This window comes from Dermacentor variabilis, chromosome 6 (assembly GCF_050947875.1).
Source record: "Dermacentor variabilis isolate Ectoservices chromosome 6, ASM5094787v1, whole genome shotgun sequence".
NCBI classification, from domain to species: Eukaryota; Metazoa; Arthropoda; class Arachnida; order Ixodida; family Ixodidae; genus Dermacentor; species Dermacentor variabilis.
In genome coordinates this window covers 177,588,352-177,610,883 of record NC_134573.1, presented here as the reverse complement: position 1 = coordinate 177,610,883, position 22,532 = coordinate 177,588,352, and the positions used below count along the sequence as shown (strand labels likewise).

General features: G+C 47.6%; 1 protein-coding gene across 2 annotated transcripts in view; it reads right to left on the bottom strand.

The window, feature by feature from the left end:
* Window positions 1-206: 206 nt before the first annotated feature.
* Window positions 207-22,532, bottom strand: part of LOC142585866 (uncharacterized) — a 318,935-nt gene continuing 296,609 nt past the window's right edge. For both annotated transcript variants that reach the window (XM_075696934.1, XM_075696935.1), the window contains 2 exons: window positions 4,214-4,419; window positions 207-1,559 (listed from right to left, as the gene is read on the bottom strand). In XM_075696934.1, coding sequence (XP_075553049.1) covers window positions 1,483-1,559; window positions 4,214-4,403 — 267 coding nt within the window. In that variant the 5' untranslated portion in view covers window positions 4,404-4,419 and the 3' untranslated portion in view covers window positions 207-1,482. The remainder of the gene's footprint in view (window positions 1,560-4,213; window positions 4,420-22,532) is intronic.

Genomic DNA, 22,532 nt, shown 5'->3' with positions numbered 1-22,532 from the left:
GCCGATAAACAAGTTAACCGGGCCGGGAAAGACACCGTCACCGCGAGCTGGCGTGAGACCTTCAAGGCTTTCAAGACCTTCAAGTATGGGCGGCCTATTGTGAAAGGGTAATTAACTGATGCAGCTAAGCTTATTTTTTCTCTTCGGTGTCGCCTTAACGTGGAATGTCTATAGATGGATGGACTGACAATGAGCACAAGCCGACGTATAGACTGAAAAGTTTATTTCTCTCGTTTCTCTGTGTACAAAACACAACCAGAACCTTCAACAAGCTCTGTAGACGAAGAGCACCTCTAGGCGAGCGTTTTTCCTTTTCTTTTCGCCTCGCTTTTCTGGCGCTTCCCCCGCCCGCGCAACACGTCCGCCATTAAAGGAAAGTCGGTCACGTATCACTAATGCCACAAAACGTCGCGATTTAGATTCGCGATCACGCGCTTTCGCGAAAACATCACGAGACAGTTCGGACAAGTACACACACACCACGTGTAACGGGCTACTTTTGTATTTACGCACGCACACTAAAATAAAAACAAGGCTCGCCGCAGGCGCTACCGAATCTGGATCAGTTGACACGATCGGAGCTGCATGCACAGGCGCTGCGGCGCAGGGGCGGAGCCGTCCGACCCGAAAGCCGAAGCAAGGAGCTCGCGCTGGTATAAGCTTACTGACGACATTTAGTTACGAACAACGAGTAAATAAATAAATATAAAAGTGCATTAAGGAAGGGCTCACTCCGTGGCAAGTGTACGACGTGTCAAGCTGCCTTGCCATGACTGCGCGCATTGAGGAAAAGAGGAACCTTAAGGAAGGTGCATTGCGTGGAAACCGGCACAAATTAGTGAGAGCTACACGTAGACGCTGGTAACAAAAAGGCAGCACACTCGAGGCGTTTAGCAATGAGAAAACGATCAGATCGGAGCACGCTGCACCTAACAAAGAGGATGCACAGCGAACACTTCAGCACGTATACGTATGCCGAACACGCTGCCATATATAGCTGTGCATATATGGGGTGCGCAAAATCTCTGCGTTTCGATCTATACTTCCAAATTTAGAATTTATGAACTAGACGCACCAACACGAGAGTCCGAAGAGTTGCCAGATTCCGAACCCAGGCCTGTTTTGTAGAGTCCCATTTTCAGGAATGTTATTCGGGTCTTTACGCGTACACTGCCGCTGGTGTGACATCAGGAAATAGCCGCTTAGTGGTTCACATTGTCCAGATACTGTTGCTTTTTTGTTTCTCTCGAGCTGCGCTGTATCAAACGGGCATATCGTAAGTGGAGTGCAGAGCAAACGTTAAGCGCGTAACAGCGACACTACCAGCAATCCGTGCGAATGAGAATTTCGCCGAGGGCCGCCCTGCCGTGTGGGTGTGGCTGGGGACTTCTTGAAGCAGCCCTGGCCGGAGGGCCAGTTCATGGGGAACAACGTTTTCACCAACACAGACACCTTAGTTCCTGTGTTCGAGGGGCAGGCACACTAGGACTTGGGTGGCCCCTGCGACGTCGAAGGCTTGTCCGTTGACGATTCTGCAGAGTTGGTGTTCGGTGACGGGTCTGCATGACAAAACAGAAATAAAGTAATGTACTCCGAAAGAAACCGTCGAAAATGATTGTCAAAGTCACCGATAGCTTTCCGGTTACCCAGCTGCGTTTCTCATGTGGAGAACCTTCTCACCTCTCTTCTGCTCCCGTGCCTACTCATATGTGCATGACATCATCGCCTGCGTAAACCAATCACACGCCTCGATCCCTCTGTTCTCCTCCATATTTGCACGTATCCCCGCTTTTAACTCGCTAATATTCAATTTTGTCACCCTCTACGATGTTAGATCGCCATCCGCCAACCAAGAAAAACCGCGGAAATATCGAAGTAAAGTTTTAATATAAAGTTAACAGCGGCATATACGTATACGCTGCCCTCCGCCACCCCCCTCCCCCCAAAAAAAGAGAGGAAACGAAGTTTACGTGATTAAAAAAAAAGTTGGGAGTTTTGAGCTAACGTAATTTGATGTGTGTTTCCACTAGTTGTTTATCGTACTCGCAAGTATACTATTCGCTTTTTCTAATGTACTAACTAGTAAAAGTAATTAACCACCTTTGCAATTAGTAATTTACTGACAATGTTTCAGTTTGAATGTCATATTGCATATCAGATAAACACACACAAGAAAGCCTCGTCAAGTACTTAACACGAGCTAAAGTTTTCCGTAGTTCACTTATCCACTAGAAAAGGTTAGCCACAAACTTCACTAAAACACGTCGAAGTCTGGGATGTCAAGCGACGACGTCAACGTTGCCGCCATTTTGTCACGTGATAGAGGTTGAAAAACGGAAGATTCAGTTGCAGTTTCAGCTGGCGCCGTCGCTGGCAAAAGTCATCACCACGTTTCAAAAGGGATGCTCAAAAATTATTACATCCCGGAAAAATTTATGACGGTGCGTGAATGAGCTTGCAGGTGCATTCAGTCAAAGTTAGCTTCAGTGGCACCTATTTTGGCGAAAACAGTGGTTAATACTTGATCACAGCTTTTCGAATGTTTCCTGGCGATTAATATAACCTGAAAGGAAGGATAGTGAAGATTCTCACAGCCAAAGCATTAGTTGGTTCCGTTTGACTTCACCCCTTCCGTACGTCACTAGCAGGCGCTCTTCAGCATTACGGTTGTGTTCAAGCATTCGTTCTAGCAACGAAGGCTATCTAACTTGACGCACAAGACACGTTGACGTGTATGACGACGAACGTGCCTTGATAGGGTTCCTCCCCCACGGCGTCAAAATTTTTACACCAACGAGTTATTGCGAGTAATTCTCCTCTAAAAAGCCTTAGAAATAAAAGCCACTTATACGTCCCTGACATTTTATTTTAAACTATACCACTGAGCAACATTTCGTTAGCGGCTATGCCAGCGTTTTATCAAGACTGCTGTCTCTCCGCCAACGGGCCTTGATCAACAGCGCCCGCCTGTGTCATTGTCAACTTCGACACTACATGCTGTCGAAGATATATTCTTTGCTGTGTATGCGTATGGACTGGAGCAGGTCTTAATATGGCAATTTTTCGACAAAGACGATAAAGTAGTTGCCTGCGCCTACAGAAATGTTCGTCGCTTGTCCCGACAACCACCCGCTTTGGGAGGAAACGATCCTGGGGCGCTGTCGGAACGAAAGATGATGATCAATGAGCTCCGGAGCTTCCTGCGTTCAAGTGACCCTTAAAAAAAAAAAACCCTGCGTTTTGTTTCGTACCTGTGCTTTCTGCCCCTTTATTTTCGTCGTTCCGCATCCGTTCGCCCTCCCCCCCCACCTTCAACCCCCCCCCCCCGCAGTGTAAGCTAGCAAACCAGACCTTTTTCTTGCAATTAACCTCGCTGTCTTTCCTATCCTATTTGTCCGCCTCTCTCGTTTACAAACGCACATGCGGGAACTGTACAAGGATGGCAGACCGGGCGAGTTCATTACAGCAGCGTAGTAGCGCGCAGGGAATGATGTATAAGGAGGAAGCCTTACACGGCTCATAGGTCGAAAAATTGAGCGTCCGGCGTTATGGCGCCAAAATTCAAGTGCAAGCGTCAGTATTTCTTGATATATTAAAAAAATATATACAAGAGATCGGTTGTCTCTGTTCGCATTGAACGGACACCCTTATAAACAATCAGTGTGGCCGCAAGTGTGGTTTTCCCAATTTTGTTTATATTTTTCGAATAGTGTACACGTGTCTTATGACATTTTAATGAGTATAAGTACACCTGCGAGAACAGGAAATAAATCTGTTGTTGAGAGTTAGCGCCGTGTGCCTGTCTAATTTGCCTTTCCGTATCCCTCTCATTCTGCCCGCGCTACAAGAAACTAGAAGGCACCATTTATACAAGTCCATGTATACCTACCCTCGTCGATTGTGGTGTTTAAGAAATCACTCAGTGAACCTGCGTATGTGTCTTAATGGTCTTCATACATACTTGCCACGACAGTTCTAACGTGCCATTAACCAGGCAGACCCAGTGGCGATGTCTAGGCGACCGAAAAAGCGAACAGGTGAAGAGAAAAACAAGAGAAAACACGTAATATAGGAAGTAACAACGCATTCGAATGAGAATGTCAAAGTAACTTAATGAATGTCTCGCGTGCTCGCAGGCTCAGCATCCTCTTTAGCGCATTCGCTGCGCTTTGCCACACACACTGTGCGGGCGCATGCGTGCGCGGCGTCTTACCGCTGCACGAGAGCTTCTGGAAGGAGCAAGGCAGGGACGCGGTGCTGACGTTAGTGGCGCCCTCCTCGAGGATGTCGGGGAGGGCGTTACGACGCCCCGTGCGACCCGTCTGCAGGAAGGCGTCGAAGGCCGGCGCCGTGCCGCCCGCGGCGCCCGCGGGGTCGCCGACCGGCTGCTGCTCGACCTCCATCCTCGGCTCACGCGAGCTGCGTGAAAGAGGGAGAGCAGCGGGCTCCATTGGTTCGAGTACAGAAGCCGCACGGGACAGGCGCTAAAGCATACACTTCCAACGCACGCTATGCGGATTGCCGGAATTGGACGCGGCGCAAATACGATACAAGGTCGAGCTGGAAATGACCCGTTGGTAGACACTATACACGAGCTATATGTAATGCTAAATTATATATATATATATATATATATATATATATATATATATATATATATATATATATATATATATATATACATCGTCATCGTCATCAGCCTAGTTACGCCCACTGCAGGGCAAAGGCCTCTCCCATACTTCTCCAACTACCCCGGTCATGTACTAATTGTGGCCATGTTGTCCCTGCAAACGTCTTAATGTCATCCGCCCACCTAACTTTCTGCCGCCCCCTGCTACGCATCCCTTCCCTTGGAATCCAGTCCGTAACCCTTAGTGACCATCGGTTATCTTCCCTCCTCATTACATGTCCGGCCCATGCCCATTTCTTTTTCTTGATTTCAACTAAGATGTCGTTTACCCGCGTTTGTTGCCTCACCCAATCTGCTCTTTTCTTATCCCTTAATGTCACACCCATCATTCTTCTTTCCATAGCTCGTTGCGTCGTCCTCAATTTCAGCAGAACCCTTTTCGTAAGTCTCCAGGTTTCTGCCCCATATGTGAGTACTGGTAACACACAGCTGTTATACACTTTCCTTTTGAGGGATAGTGGCATCCTGCTGTTCATGATTTGAGAATGCCTGCCAAACGCACCCCAGCCCATTCTTATTCTTCTGGTTATTTCAGTCTCATGATCCGGATCCGTGGTCACTACCTGCCCTAAGTAGATGTAGTCCCTTACCCCTTCCAGTGCTTCGCTACCTATCGTAAACTGCTGTTGTCTTCCGAGCCTGTTAAACATTACTTTAGTTTTCTGCAGATTAATTTTCAGACCCACCCTTCTGCTTTGCCTCTCCAGGTCAGTGAGCATGCATTGCAATTGGTCTCCTGAGTTACTAAGCAAGGCAATATCATCAGCGAATCGCAAGTTGCTAAGGTATTCTCCATCAATTTTTATCCCCAATTCTTCCCACTCCAGGCCTCTGAATACCTCCTGTAAACATGCTGTGAATAGCATTGGAGATATCGTATCTCCCTGTCTGACGCCTTTCTTTATAGGGATTTTGTTGCTTTCTTTGTGGAGGACTACGGTGGCTGTGGAGCCGCTATAGATATCTTCCAGTATCTTTACATATGGCTCATCTACACCCTGATTCCGTAATGCCTCCATGACTGCCGAGGTTTCGACTGAATCAAACGCTTTCTCGTAATCAATGAAAGCTATATATAACGGTTGGTTATATTCTGCACATTTCTCTATCACTTGATTGATAGTGTGAATATGGTCTATTGTTGAGTAGCCTTTACGGAATCCTGCCTGGTCCTTTGGTTGACAGAAGTCTAAGGTGTTCCTGATTCTATTTGCGATTACCTTAGTAAATACTTTGTAGGCAACGGACAGTAAGCTGATCGGTCTATAATTTTTCAAGTCTTTGGCGTCCCCTTTCTTATGGATTAGGATTATGTTAGCGTTCTTCCAAGATTCCGGTACGCTCGAGGTTATGAGGCATTGCGTATACAGGGTGGCCAGTTTCTCTAGAACAATCTGACCACCATCCTTCAACAAATCTGCTGTTACCTGATCCTCCCCAGCTGCCTTCCCCCTTTGCATAGCTCCTAAGGCTTTCTTTACTTCTTCTGGCGTTACCTGTGGGATTTCGAATTCCTCTAGGCTATTCTCTCTTCCACTATCGTCGTGTGTGCCACTGGTACTATATAAATCTCTATAGAACTCCTCAGCCACTTGAACTATCTCATCCATATTAGTAACGATATTGCCGGCTTTGTCTCTTAACGCACACATCTGATTCTTGCCTATTCCTAGTTTCTTCTTCACTGTTTTTAGGCTTCCTCCGTTCCTGAGAGCCTGTTCAATTCTATCCATATTATAGTTCCTGATGTCCGCTGTCTTACGCTTGTTGATTAACTTAGAAAGTTCTGCCAGTTCTATTCTAGCTGTAGGGTTAGAGGCTTTCATACATTGGCGTTTCTTGATCAGATCTTTCGTCTCCTGCGATAGCTTACTGGTTTCCTGTCTAACGGAGTTACCACCGACTTCTATTGCGCACTCCTTAATGGTTCCCATGAGATAGTCGTTCATTGCTTCAACACTAAGGTCCTCTTCCTGAGTTAAAGCCGAATACCTGTTCTGTAGCTTGATCCGGAATTCCTCTAGTTTCCCTCTTACCGCTAACTCATTGATTGGCTTCTTGTGTACCAGTTTCTTCCGTTCCCTCCTCAAGTCTAGGCTAATTCGAGTTCTTACCATCCTATGGTCACTGCAGCGTACCTTGCCGAGTACGTCTACATCTTGTATGATGCCAGGGTTCGCGCAGAGTATGAAGTCGATTTCATTTCTAGTCTCACCATTCGGGCTCCTCCACGTCCACTTTCGACTAGCCCGCTTGCGGAAAAAGGTGTTCATTATCCGCATATTATTCTGTTCTGCAAACTCTACTAATAATTCTCCTCTGCTATTCCTAGAGCCTATGCCATATTCCCCCACTGACTTGTCTCCAGCCTGCTTCTTGCCTACCCTGGCATTGAAGTCGCCCATCAGTATAGTGTATTTTGTTTTGACTTTACCCATCGCCGATTCCACGTCTTCATAAAAGCTTTCGACTTCCTGGTCATCATGACTGCATGTAGGGGCATAGACTTGTACCACCTTCAATTTGTACCTCTTATTAAGTTTCACAACAAGACCTGCCACCCTCTCGTTAATGCTATAGAATTCCTGTATGTTCCCAGCTATTTCCTTATTAATCAGGAATCCGACTCCTAGTTCTCGTGTCTCCGCTAAGCCCCTGTAACACAGTACATGCCCGCTTTTTAGCACTGTATATGCTTCTTTTGTCCTCCTAACCTCACTGAGCCCTATTATATCCCATTTACTACCCTCTAATTCCTCCAATAACACTGCTAGACTCGCCTCACTAGATAGCGTTCTAACGTTAAACGTTGCCAGGTTCAGATTCCAATGGCGGCCTGTCCGGAGCCAGGTATTACATACAACACTAAAAATAATGATCATAATGCTATTTTACTCAACAACTCAATGTGCCGGCTGTCGGTTCGACCCCCACACCGGCACGTCGTTTCCCCGTTCTCCCTAAATCGACATGCTGTACAAGCCGCATCCCGTGCGCTACATACCAAACAATTGAATTGTCTCGAGCCGGATTCCTCCCTAATTCTTCAAAATTTTCACCGGTTCACCGAATGTTCGCCGAAAGATCATGCAGCTTCATAATTCCACAATCGCCATTCTTTGAGCTGTGCCTATTACGGCCGTCTAAGGTGGACAAAATCTATACGTTAAGCATTCCATCAAGCACAGGAACAAATAATGAAGGCTAGTTCAGCAAAACTCACGTAGCCAGAGTAACAAGTACATGTAAAATGTAAAATAGCATGTCAGACTTATCCGCCTTAGCCGGTCTAAGAGACACCGTTTGCAGAATTACTCGGTTCTGCCTAAATCGACACCTGTTCTTTGTGAGGAGTCATAGAGTTGTAAACTTAACGTCCCAGCTCTTATGAAATTCCATAATTTTGTATAACTATTGCAGAATATTTCAAGCCCAAAATCAAAGTTCTGCCAGCAACAGTCGGTGTACGAGATTTGGTCCTCTCTGTTAAAACGGAAACGATTTTGGTTCATACGTAGTGGTGGATTATAGTTGGTCAGTTATGATGGAATGTGGCAGCGCACTTCGAAATAGGGACGTGATACAGAGCGAACAAACGCAGCGCTCATGTTTGTTCACTCTGTGTCACCTCCTTGCTTCGAAGTGCGCTGCCGTATTCCATCAGAACTTAATTTACATCAATTCAGTGGCTGCCCAAACGGAGCATAATATCTGCGTTTCACACGTATTTGAACGGAAAAATGACGAGCAGTCCGCGATAGAACGCACTATCAAGCAGACAATGCGGACGCTCCCAGTACGCGCAGATAACGAGAGCACTAGGGGTGCAAGAAGATACTAATAAAACCCGTTTTTTCTTCGATATTTCTTTGTGCCAAAACCACGATATGCACTACGGGGCACGCCGTAGTCGTGAATGAATTTGACTCACTGGGGTTCTTTAACGTGCGCCTAAATCTCAGTACACGAGCATTTTTTGCATGTCTCCCCTCATCGCAATGCGGTCACCGCGGTGACGTTCGAACACGCTACGTCGAGCTCAGCAGCGCAACGTCATAGCAACTAAGCTACCGCTGCAGGCCTCAGGATTGTCCATGGCGCAAAACACGAGGCAAAGAAAGGCGCTCTACGGCACAGGTGCCGACGATGCGTCAGGGCTGATGTTTCGATATAAATACCGGGCACGGCTGGAGTCTGAGCGCGAACGTGGGTGCCGAGGAGGCTCCAAGATCTCTGGGTGCCCCTTGACCAACGCCGTGCACAATGATTGTGGCACTTTTTCGACGGCCTTCGTTACGACCGCGGTCAAACGAAATGTCATGTGACGCTGAAAGAAGAATTAAAATAGGCACGAAGAGCAAATAGAAGCTTCAAACGCACGTCCGCTCTCAAGACACGCGCTATACGAGCTTAGACAGTGGCCTGTGTCAGTGCTTCTAACTGCAGTCCAAGCGGACGCTACTCTCTCCCTTCTTTCACGCCCCTCTAAACTTTTATCACTTTATTGATTCCATGATGCAGAATGTGCCTCGAGCTTTAACGAGAACGAACCACAAAGGCACCCTCCTTGGGAATACTCCGCTCGTCACCGTTCTATCGACTTAACGCACCGCTGTCCCGCGCCTAGCGTCACACCTGACCATCGAGCGTCCTACCGCATTGACCACCGAGCGAGCGGGATGCATCACTGCACGGCATTTGCACAAGGCGAGCGAAGTTCCACTTCATGAGGTTGACGCACTCCATTTTCTTGACAGGCCGGCACGGAAAGCCTGGCCGAGATTACTGTCGTCACCGTGGGACTGGTCAGGGTGCGCTATAGCGTTGCGCAATCTTCTTGCAGCTCTACTGACTTACGACCGGCCTCTCCGCGTATAGGACGGCCTCTATTTTCAGTTCAACACAAGCAGCGCATAGATTCGACAGATTGCTCGCCTTGAATAGCTGACGTATTTCTGTCTTCGAGCTACATTTCATGAATGCCCGATTACACACCCTGGATCCAACCTTAAGCTTCGACTTCACCAAGACTTCCCCCGAAGAGATGCGACCATTTTGTGTAGGCTATGGTTGGGCGCCGCATTGACCAATGTCCACACGTTCCGCATAGGGATGGCCGACACCGCAGCTTGTGGCCATTGTGGCAAAGAGTAAACAATCCGTCATGTTCTGCGCAAGTACCTGCAGTACATGCAGTGTGCAGAGGCAACCGTTTTCCGTTGTGCTCAACCAGTTGGGCGACCGGCCTCGGTCAATGTTACATCGACGGGACTCAACATAGCATCAGAACGACGTGCGAGAGCTACTGTGCTTCTTGAGATCCACCGGCCCGTGTGAACGCCTCTAATTGGAACGCCCTTCCTGTGACTTTTTTTTTCTTGTTCTTTCCCTCTCTTTTTTCTTTCTTTCCAACCCCTGTTTGACGCCCCCTGTTTGACGTAACCTCGGGCACAGTGGCAACCTGGTGAACGCTCGAAAATTTGTTCACATCGATGCTGAGTCGAAGGGTGTCAAAAACGTGCTGGACCATTTGCAGGGATTAGCTGCAGTTTTGCTATTTCATGACGAGGAAACACAGTGCACATGTTCTTCTTTCAGTAAAGATGATGTAAGACCATGTGTTATTTAACCATGTAATGCCCAACGTATCATTGATGCTACGCTAAGTCTAATACCTCAAACTGGATACTGAGCTTGAGCATGGAAAACTAAATTCATAGCATACAGTAGCGTTTTCGATACGCTGGAGTGATTTTTCGGTTGTGGATAACTTAGAAAACGAATTAGCAATGGTTATTATTAATTAAATTTTACTCAAGTATAATGTTATGGTGCAGCTTAAATAAAACACCCTACGTATTGTATAGATAACGACATGATTGCTTGGAAATTTACAAAGGTAAAGATCAATAAGTAATGGCAAAAGGACTTGTGATGCCCCAAACACGGAAATTAGTCAAATCCGCGTACTACTCTTTCATTCCAACGGTAGCTGAAAGGTTGCAGCGCCATATTTCACTCGAGTATTTTTTGTAGAAAGGTCTATCGACAGTTAACAGAAAGCCGACCACGCCGTGTTAAATATACAGGATGTCCCAACTATCATGCACCAAGATTTAAAAATATGCAAGACCAAGGTAATTAGATAATTAGATTAAAAGTGTCAATGAGGAGTTTGCAGAGCAACATCAAAGACTGCCGATATAGCTTTCTGTTGCTCAGTACGTGCTACATAAAACTGTTTATTCCGAGTGTGAAAGAAGCCCGCGAATAAACGCAAGATTGCCGCGCGACTGGCCCCTCGAAGCACTTTCGCTCGAGGCAGTCGCACTAATAACACCGAACATTTGAATTAGCGCACTCGCCTGCGTTTCAACCACAAGCTTTGAGAAACATAATATCGATAATACGATGCTTTGACGCAGCATACAGCGCGGGGTGAGCGGAAAATTTGAATGCCGACGGTTTCGCTCTCGCCACGTGCGCGCCCCGTAGCTTGCCCGAGTGCAGCACATTCGGCTGCGCAGAATCTGCGTCGGGCCCTAGGCAGAGCGCGTGCTGGGCGCGTGGCGAGTAAATCATAATCATAGAGGGACCTTAGTGGCGAGTTCGTCGAGGCAGCCCGCCGCCACAGTCGGCGCATTTGGCGTGGAAACAATGCGAAGCGTGCCGAGACGATGGCTCTCGCCCCATTGTTATGCGCGCGCGCGCGAGTATAGCGGAGCTGTGATGACCAACACGCGGCGGCAGGACCGCGCGCACCGCAGAGCTGAACTCGAGGCAGCGATGCGGAGCGGGCCGAGCCGCGAAACGACGCGTGCCATTTGCGCCGTAGTTTACGTCTCTTTCACAAAAGGGAGCTTTTCAGCACTTTCGCGAAAAATTGTGACTGACATTCGCTTTCACTCGGCCTTTAGTGACGATAAGCAGAAGGGGTTTTATCGTCACGCGATGCACAATGCGCGCGAAGCGCCGTCAGACTGGGGTAACAGCGCCGCAGTGGCGTGGTACCGGGGCATCCTACGGTCGGCGCATGCGCAGCTTTATCGAGGTTCTTTATGGCTTTAACTTTAGTCGCGGCCACCTAGACACGTGGCGAGTCACGTTTCAATGGCAAAGCGTTCAAAAGCTTAATTACCGCCGCGGCGACTCAGCGGCTATATATCAGGGGTCCACTAAGCAAGAAATCGCGCGAAATCGAAGCCGAGAACCGAGGGTTGGGTGCGAGTTAAGATATGTGCAGAAATGCCGTAGGGTTGACCACTGAATTTTCGTCATGCTCAGTGGCTATGGTGTTGGGCTGCTGAGTACGAGGTCGCGGGATCGAATCCCGGCCATGGCGGCCGCATTTTGATGAGGGCGGAATGCGAAAACACCCGTGTACTTAGATTTGGGTGCACGTGCATAAGAGCGTGCATAAAACCGGCCCTTAGCGGTTCTTGTGATCCCGAAGTGAGAACAATTAAGCTTCACATCTCAAGTAGAAAGGCTGAAACGTGCAGAGTCTACGCACGTCTTAAAGCTTTTGACGAGTATATATCCGTGAGTGCCTCACAGCTGACTTCAAAAGCAAGAATTCGGGGACACTCAGTCGGGTAGCCGCTGGCAGCAATGTGTTGCGGTAATTCCGTGCGTCGAGAGGAGCGCACGGTAATTCCGTGCGCGCCTCTCTGCACAAGAAACCGAGCAATTTAAGGAAGGTTGTTAGCCGGGAATGCGCTTGGCTGTCGTTCACAGCCCTAAATAGGCTGGCAAGCATATGTACTGTCTACCAGATTCCTCCTTCCTGCTGGCGTTTCTATACATGTCGGACAAACGGGGCATTGTGTGAATGACCGCACGCGCGAACAAATAAAGTCAGTAAGCAAGCTAGAGATAGCCACCTGTCACTGCATGGTGTTGAATGTCACTGTGAGCAACTTTTTAAAGATTGCACCATAATGTGTCAAGATACTTTGGTGGGCGCGCACTACTGATGTCGGAAAGCTTCGACACGCAAGAAAGTAGCGGTGCATGCATTCCCTCCTATTTCACTCCTCCCGAAGGAGGTATTTTTCCTATCGGATTGATTCCTTTCCACATTACTTCTACGCATGCGCCTGTTGCATCTTTTTTTGTTTTTCTTGCAGAGTGGTACACAATATACAAAGTACATACATACACACAACGCTGTTCTTGCTCAAATCATGAACAAACCAACCAAAAATCGTACGCTTCAAAATTAGTTTTAGGTCCCCGCTCTAGCGCATCTCGCGAAGCTTTTGCTATTATTTTTTACGCTAAACCAAGCCAAACCAAATAAATAAATAAATAACCAAATAAATAAATAACCAAATAAATAAATAAATAAATTCCAACAGTCTAATTAAGCACTGGCTGTGTAACGATTTAACACAGTGCGCTATAGTCGAAGTGCCCAGTGCAAACGGAGGCTAGCTGGGGCATGAAGCTGTGCGCATTGTAAGTATAGCTAGAAGTGTATAAGACGTCACGGACGCAGTTTCTCACCATTCTAGTACCCAAGCATGACGGCCACGATGACGTCAGCGCACCATATCATTACGCGCACATCATTTTGCATTCTGACTATGACTGTTTTTCACTGGATTACCATTGTTATCAATTTATCGCTCGGTGAAATATGCGTCTGTCGTACTGTCGTGCTGCCATGTTCCTTGCTTACACAGTGACTCGACGTGCTAGCACCATAGAATGGCGGCCATGATTACGTCAACGCAAGCCAACTATACGTCACCTAAACCTTCTAAGTTCCCACTGCGTCATTTAGAGACGTTATGAAAGTTGAAATTTTGGACGGCTCTTGGCACAGATTTAAAAAAAAGGAAAAGAAAGACGCGAACACTATGCATGCAGTAAAAAAATGTCTCTGATCCAGCACTTAATTTGCAACTCACTGACGCAGCTTGATGTCGATCTCGCGCTCTGCACAGAAAGTCCCTTGTATACCCGCCCACCCGCGATTCTGCGGCTTTGGAAGGGCAGGAACTCTCGCTGAGCGTTCAAGCCGGCGTCACTTTAAAGCCTCCATCTTCCATGGCATCGCAGTAAAAAAAAAAAAAAAAAGAGAAGCACCATAAAGGAAAGGGTGCCACATATACCGAGTGTCCCACGTAACTTGCCAAACTTTAAGAATATGCAAATGCCACGTAGCTGGACAGAACTTAGGTAATGTTGCTTGCCGTCGCTTGGAGACATTCAGATTAATTTTTTTTGCATTGCGTCTAATCACGTAATTAGTCACAATTAATTTATCTACTTCTCAAATATTATAATTATATGAAAGGTGTCAATGAGAAAATCGCAGAGCGACATGAAAAGCTCCAGGTACAGCTTTCTGTTGCTCGATACGTGCTACATAAAAGTGTTTTTTCCAAGTATGAAAGGAGCTCGCTAATACTCGCAAAGTGCCTCGTGCGGCTAGTCCCGCGGCAATTTTACGGCGATTTAAAAAACGCACTCCAGTGGTGTTTTTGTTTTGTTTTACTCGGTGTTGTCAGGGGCATCCTACTCTGCACTGCAATAGTCGACGCCGTCGAATGACAGCTCACGGGCTCCTAAATCACCGCGAGGCCGGGGCCGAAAGCAGGGACATTAGGCTTATGGCACGAAAGCCTCTAACCGAGCCGTTTCACTCGCTAGATTACGCGAATTGTGGCGCACATTACTGTTCCACATGGACTGGACGACGAGAAACAATGGCGAGAAATGAACGCCCCCTGGCCTTCTGACGTTTGACTGAACGCCACCTTGACGTCAGTTTCACAGTAAGCGCCCATTTGCGCGGTTGGGAAGTCGGTTCTTTATTATATTTTTTTCTCTACTACCTCCTTTCTGAAGAAGCGTTAATTTCGTATAGAATACCACCACCACCATTGCATACGAAACTTTGCATACTGCCTCTCCCGGCGATGTTCAAAGTTTCGTAGGCATGTTTTTACACACGTCTCTAACTGGGAAGGCCGCCCTCCTGCTAGCAGTACTGTTAAAGCTGAGGCACGACTTTTGAAAGCTAGGAAAATGCGGCGAACGGAGGGCGGCAAGAATGATGTCACCAACCTTCACGTTGACATTTTAATGACGATTCTAGTCAAAGGTCTACCATCTGGGATACATCGAACCAGGTGAGTGTATGAGTACACTCACCCTTGCAGGTTCTGCACATCGTCGACTCCATCCTATAGGCCACGCAAGTTTTCCGCCTACAAACCAGGGCCTTCGTTCCCTGAATCATCACATAAAGCTCATCCTTTCGCGCGGCTTACAATGACGTGACCTACAACTCTAAGGCGTCGTCTAGTGCCTTGGAGTATCGTTCAGAAACGCCTACTCTTTCCTCATCGGAACAGCCAGAAGCCCCGAATGCCAAGTTTGAGCGTGCAAAGAGACGAATTTCGTACCTTCTTTGCGGATGTGCCCGTTTCGGCGCACAAAAGACAGCGCTCTGAGCCAAGCTCGATAAACTTGACGAACGGCTTCTTACGGGCGGTAACATCCTTGTAGCTTGGTTCCAGCCGACGTCAACCAGAGTTACATTAACGGCACTAAAGTGTTTGAAGAACCCGCCGAGACTGGACGAGTGACTGTAACCATTGTCAGGCGCATTCGTCGTGTTATACGTACAGATGATATTTCTCTTCTTTGCTCCTAGTCTTTTCTGCCGTTTCCTTCCCACGACTACATAGTATACCCAACCGGTCAGTTATACTGATTATTCTCTCTGCCTTTCAGCTATTAATTCTTCCTTCTCTCAACTAACCTTATCACGCCTATTCGACACTCTCAAATACGATTGTTTTCCCTTGGCATCCACTCCGTAAAGCTATTACTTGCATTCAGTTAAATTTACTGATTCTGATTGTCGACAACTTATGTAAACAATTTTAGGGGCCTAAATGAAGCGTTCGTTACCAACAGCCACAAAAGTGTACTTTTCGTATTGAATGCAATTGATTAAAATAATTAAATTATGGGTTTTACGTGCCAAAACCACTCTATGATTATGAGGCACGCCGTAGTGGAGGACTCCGGAAATTTCGACTACCTGGGGTTCTTTAACGTGCACCTAAATCTAAGCACACGGGTGTTTTCGCATTTCACCCCCATCGAAATGCGGCCGCCGTGGACGGGATTCGATCCCGCGACCTCGTGCTCAGCAGCTCAACACCATATAGCCACTGAGCAACCACGGCGGTTGGCAATTAATTTTCATTGAAATCGGTTCGACGTCTGCTTACTGAAAAACAGAAAACGTTTCTGCGTTTTATATAAACGTATGGCCATGGCAGAAATCTAAAACATATGCTTAAATGTCTGAGTATTATGGCGGTACAGAAACTTTAGCACCAGAAAAAGTGAGAAGGACTACTGTGCGGCCACAGTGCTGCGTGTTCTAATATCGAACACGACCGGGAAACAAAGGAAAGCACATCGACCGGCGCCGGAGTGCATATAGTCGACGACCAGACCCTCGAGTAGTCCGCTCTCGGTGTACAGCTACGCAAATGGCGTGCGTGATGCCTTCGTCGGTCTCGTTCGGGGCTGAGGTGAATGTTTTAAGCACAGGGAAAGCGTGCGAAACATTGCCAGGCAGAGGCGTGCTTCTGCAATGCGAAAATTACCAAATTGCCTCACTGCGCTGTTACTATAGTGGTGCCACTGTGCCCTCTTCACACAAGCGTGGATTTCTCGGCAATTAAGATCACGGTATGGCATGCATGCGCCTTTTTTACTGGAAGATGGGAAGAAGGTGGGCGTTAGTGAAAACTAGAACAATGTAGACGACTGCAGGAGCTCCAGGCGATATACCGGTTTGCATACGTAAAGACACGTCCGTCGCGCATGCTCAACCTCGACGTTACTCGATACGAGGATGTCCGGAATCGTAATGGTTAAGAGAACGCTGCGACAGCTTACGCCAGCGTGGTTGTTTGTTCCCTCTTGTCGCCGCTGCCGAAGGATTAAGGCACGGCGCAGCACGTGGCGATGACTGCGACACTCGACTACAGCAAACAGAGGTTATTTTGCCTTCAACCTGTTTGTACGTTTCGCACACCCAGGCGAAAACGAGTGGCCATTACCACGTCGTGAAGTTTGGATACCTTTATTTGAATTTTAAAACGAAGCGCTTCTTTTAGACGCGCTCGGGAATGTGACGTAAACGACCGCGCAGGCCAATGTGCCAATGGTGGCCTTCAATCGCACAACGCTATGGTGAAAGCCCGCCGACCAATTACTACGAAGGACTGAAAGGAGGGAACGGACGGGTGCCGTCGTTGAGGTCTGGCCTTTCTTGCTACGATATGCGCTCGATCTCAAACAAGTCAGGCAGGAAGGCATGGTTGCTCCCTATCTGTTCTGATCACGCTTTGATATAGTAGACAGCATGCGTTGTAAGACTTTTTAACGCAGAGACCAGCAGTGGAAGTTTTGTGTTCAGAACACGTGAGCGCTGTGAATAATACTACTGCACGTGTGTGTCTTCGTGAGTCGCCGTCCCAGCGTCGTCAGAAATAAATAAATAAATACGAAAAGAAGAAATACTATGATCCGAGGGGTGTTCCTTGATGAATCGTAGCTATAGATAGGCACAAGGGTCCGTTATACAGGGTGTCCCAGCCATCATGCATCACGTTTTAAAGAAAGACGGGCCATTCTATACGCGAAGATAAGCAAGTGCATATTTTTACAGTCGACTGAAAAAAAATTATGGGGTTTAACGTGCCAAAAGCACTTTCTGGTTATGAGGCACGCCGTAGTGGAGGACTCCGGAAATTTCTACCATCCGGGGTTCTTTAACGTGCACCTAAATCTAAGTACACGGGTGTTTTCGCAGTTCGCCCCCCATCGAAATGCGGCCGCCGTGGCCGGGATTCGATCCCGCAACCTTGTGCTCAGCAGCCCAACACCATAGCCACTAAGCAACCACGGCGGGTTACAGTCGAGTAGAGACGCCGCCACTAATATTTCGTTGATCTCATTCAATTCATTGATAAATCGCTATTAGCTTATTTTAATTACTGCTCTGAATGGCAGCCTGTCAATGAAGAATTTGTACAATATCGAAATAAACTTAAGGCGGGCATGTTTTCAGCCAGGTGCTTTCTGCCCGTCCATTTTTTCCAGTTGATAAAGAAAGCCTACGAAAAAATGAAAAATATCACCTCGTTAACCGCCCGCCTGCATCAAAAAAGCAGCTCCCTCAAAGACGCTCTACAGGAGCGCACTCTTTCCACGACGCATCCGTCGCCAGTTATTGTAAGCGCCATTGTGTCGCGCTGTCGTGGGCGGGGCGCGCCAAATAAAGCTCTGCGATCAATTGCTAAGGAGGCGTGTTTGGGGGCGCTGCATTTTTTATGGGGGCGGACGGTTAGCCAGGCGATATTTTTCATTTCTCGCAGGCTTTTTTTTTTAATCAACCGGGAAAAAATAAGCGGACAAGAAGTACCTGGCTAAGAACATACCTATAAGTTTCTTTCAGTTTTCTACAAATTCTTCATCGACAGCCTGCCATTCAGAGCAGTACAAAAAAAGAAAGCGAATTGCGAGTAATTAAATTAAATTGCAATTGAAATTAAATAAATAAAAGAATAATGCAATTAAAGACTTTCTACCCCAAGATATACGACAGCGACATATGCAAAATATGCAAATGCAAGTCTGCTATAGAGCAGGGGCGTAGCCGGGGGGGGGGGGGGGGGAGGTGCTTATGGGGCTTCAGCCTCCCCGAAATTTTTTCGTGCTGTCATGTGCCGGCGACCAAAATAAGCACCGGCGCCGGAAAACATGCTGCATTTTGTCTAGAATGTCCTTTTAAATGCTCGAAAAGACATTTCAGCGCGAACATAGCGAAATCGGGCTGGATTTTTCGGCAACGCCCACGCACTGGGAGTCGCATAACGCAAGGAGCCCCATCCGAGCACAAAGCGTTTTGATGGCGAGCGGGCTCATCGCGGCATCTCGCGGGGGCCGCGGAATCTACGGAGCGCATTGATTTCAATTCTGAAACATTATGGGCGCAAAGTTCTCATAAACGTTTGATGCGAAAGGTGCATTGACATTTCCAAAGTCGTGCTTTAGATTTTCAATTGCGCAACTTTGCGGGTTTAATGTTGTCATAAGTTATCATAACCATTTGACGCCAAATGAGCACTGACTTTTCTGAAGTCGTACATAAGGACCATACAACGAGACACGCCAAATTAACACACTGTCAGACAATTTGACAAAGCACGCAGCGAAGTCCGACGAGCCGAAGCGTTGTGGTGGTTCATTTGTGCCGTCATGTCACAGAAAAGAATATCAACATTCTTTTTCGCCTGCGACATAGCATTCATGTCAAGACACTAAAACCAGCAAAGGTAACTACGTTCTTATTTATTTTTATACTTCGACTTTTATACGCGAGGATACATTGAGCCTCTTCATTCTTTTTTTTTTTTTCGCTACCCGCGGGCTGCTGCAACCAGTCAGAGCGCATGCGTTTTTCTCATGTTGCCTCGACCACAGCGCGGCGCACTTCGATGCGCGTTCGTTTTTCTCTGGCCGAGTGGATTTTCGTCTGGCAGAGCTTGGACGCTTTCTGGCTAGCAGACGAGAAAAAGAAACAATGCATTGTCGCTCGCCGCCATCACTGCGGGGACTCGATGGATTGCAACGCGTTCGCTTGAGCGCAACTTCTGCGGAAAATTTTGTCTCGCCGGTGTAGGATACCGAGCAGCCTGCGTATGGTTCTCTGTGCACAAAGGTCCTCACATTTTTTGGGGTATTCCTTCGCTAGACACATTACGTGCCCAAAGTAGGCATTCCATTGTGGCCAACATGCTTTCCTTTGCGCTTTGTTCAATTCCGTGCACCCGCGCCAAAAAAAAAAAAGGAAAGAAAAAGAAGAAGAAGAAAAGACCCATTGTTGCGGCGCAGCAAATTCGCGCATGGTGAAAGTTCGCTTTCGGTACTTCTTCTGCGGAAAGTAATGGGCTACGGGGCGCTTCAGTTGCCGGATGGTATGGTATGGTATGGTATGGTAAAACTTTATTGAATAAAGTCCTGCAAATCGCGAGTCTTCACGAAGCGGGCCGCTCCCATGTGGGAACCGGGAGGCCGAGCCTCTCGGCCGCATCGTGGGCCTGCTGCACAGCCCAGAGAGCCAGAACAGGGCTGAGGAGAACCGCCTCCCATCTGGCCGAGCTGTTATCGATGATAGAGCGTGACCGGGCACAACGCCAGAGCATGTGTTCTAACGTGGCTATTACTCCACAATTGCGGCAAGTACCATTGGAGTAAGTATCCGAATAGATTTTATGTAAGAGCGGCGGATTGGGATACGTATTCGTTTGTAGTAGACGGAGCGTTAATGCTTGAGCTCCACTGAGCCGCGGATGAGGAACGAAGTAGGTTCTACGGCTGAGATAGTAGTGTTTAGTAATCTCGTTGAAGGTGGAGGGCGTGTCCCTGTTCTCTGTGGAGTCGGCTTCCGATTGGTCGAGGGTAGCGTGGTGGGCAAGTTCGTGTGCAGCCCCGTGAGCCGACTCGTTGAGGTTGGGAGGAGCACCCTTTATCTGACCCTGATGTGCCGGACACCAATAAATGAAGTGGTGCGTGATGCCTTGCCCCGAAGAAATCTGAGGGCCTGTTTGGAAACAGTGCCTTTTTCAAATGCTCTGATTGCAGACCTTGAATCCCTATAGACGACATTCCGTGAGCTATCCAGCAGGGCTAGTGCAATAGCCATTTGTTCAGCGATTTCGGAGTCCCTCGTCCGAACCGATCGAAGCAGCATTGGTGGTTCCTTGCCGACCATCGACAGTGACGATGGTGAACGCCCGACGTCCCTTACAAGAAGCGCCATCCACAAAGCTGACCTGTCGCTGATCACCGTGTATTTGCCTAAGGAGGTTGGCCGCCCTTGCCCTCCTTCTACCGCGATTATGATCGGGGTGCATGTTCCTAGGTATGGGCGCGACCGTAATGTTCTCACGAATCGAAGGAGGAACGTCAGAGAACTCCTACGCTATACTCTATCGGGGTGATATCCGAGTTCCTGCAAGATGGACCTCCCTGCCTTCGTTGTAGTGAGGCGAGTTAGCTGTGCGTGCTCTTGGGCCTCTGCAATCTCTTACAGAGTATTGTGAATGCCAAGCTGCATTAAGCCCTCTGTACAAGTGTAGACGGGTAACCCGAGAACCCGCTTAGCAATCTCCCTAAGCTGTGCATTCAATTTATGCCACTCTGCCCGTTTCCATCGATGAATGGCTGCCACGTATGCAAAGTGATACAAAACGAAGGCATGCATTAGTCGAATGAGGTCATCCTCCTTAAGTACAGTTGCCGGATACTCTTATTATATTATTGCGATAGAAGTTGTATGGACACTCTAGGCGCATTCTTGCCGTCACTGTCACCCTCATGTTCCGTATAAAATCCAAGGGAGATAACATCGGGACCGCGCACCCCATGCTGTATGCGCGAGTGAAAGCGTAATGGGGGGGGGGGGGAGGGCATGGGTGAGACGACGATGGGGGCTCAGTCTTGTGTGCGCAAGGGAGAAAAGCGAGTAGAAAGCGCGCCGCCTCCTGTCGCGCGCGATACATCAGGGGGAGTGGAGGGACAGGCGGACTGTGATCTGTGAACCTATGGTTGCGCGACATGTTTATTTGCTTTTTTGACGCAGTATATACAGTGACTTTTTCTTAAATTAGTAGATTTATTAAAGACTTACACGTATATTATATATCTTGTTGCGAAGTTTTGTGTATACGTGCAATGAACTTTGTTTCCAGTGACACTTTCTTGCCCTTTATCAAGCTGTATCTTCGCATTTGTACATTCCATTCTATCTTTTTCATTTCTAATTACGAGGGCGAGTAAAATGATAGTGAGCCGACCCACCCCGCATAATGGTGGTTCGGTTCATTATGTGCGAAGTACGCGCGTAGCACAGAGATCTCTCATTTACAAAAGTGACACGCAGGTGTGAGGATAAAGGTTCTTTAATGCTCTCATACAGCGGGTTGAACATGGTTGCATGACATAATAGACACTCCAAAAATTGAACAGCGTGGTGTCATTAAGGTTTTTGACAGCTGAAGATGTTTCTCAAAAAGAAATTAGTTGCCGTATGACTGCTGTGTACGTTGAACATTGCATTTCATTGGACACTGTGAAGCGTTGCAGGAAATGGTTCAAAGGAGGACGTGAAAGTTGCAAAGACGATCCAAGACCGGGCAAAAGCCACCGTGCTTTCACCCTCAACACAATTGCAAAGGCTGATTAGACAAGAACGGATAAGCATCGATGAATAGGCAGGGCATGTGAACATCAGTCGCGGTTCGGGTCACGCCATAATTCATAAACATCTCCGTTATCGGCTCTTGTGTGCGAAATGGATGCCTAATATTTTAAACCACCACCAGAAGACGGAGAGGTTCGGCGCTGCCTTGACTCATCCAATCCGGTATCACAATGAGGGCGACGACTTTTTGTCTGTGATTGTGACCGGGGACGAATAATGGTGCCGCTACTACGAGCCTGAAACACGACGACAAAGCTTACGGTGGGAACATTTGAATTCACCACCGCAAGGAAAGCAAAGGAAGCCATTTCTGCCGGAGAGGTGTTGGTGACTTTTTTTTTCGATCGTCAGGGACCATTATTGATCAAATTTGCTAAACCTGGAGAGACTATGAATCGGTTCCGATATTGTGAAACGACGGATCGGCTGCGCGTCGCAATCAAAAACAAACGATGTGGAAAATTGAGGAATGGGGTGATATTTCTCCACGACAATGCCACGTGGGTGATGTGCTTAGTACAAAAGTGGCAAGGT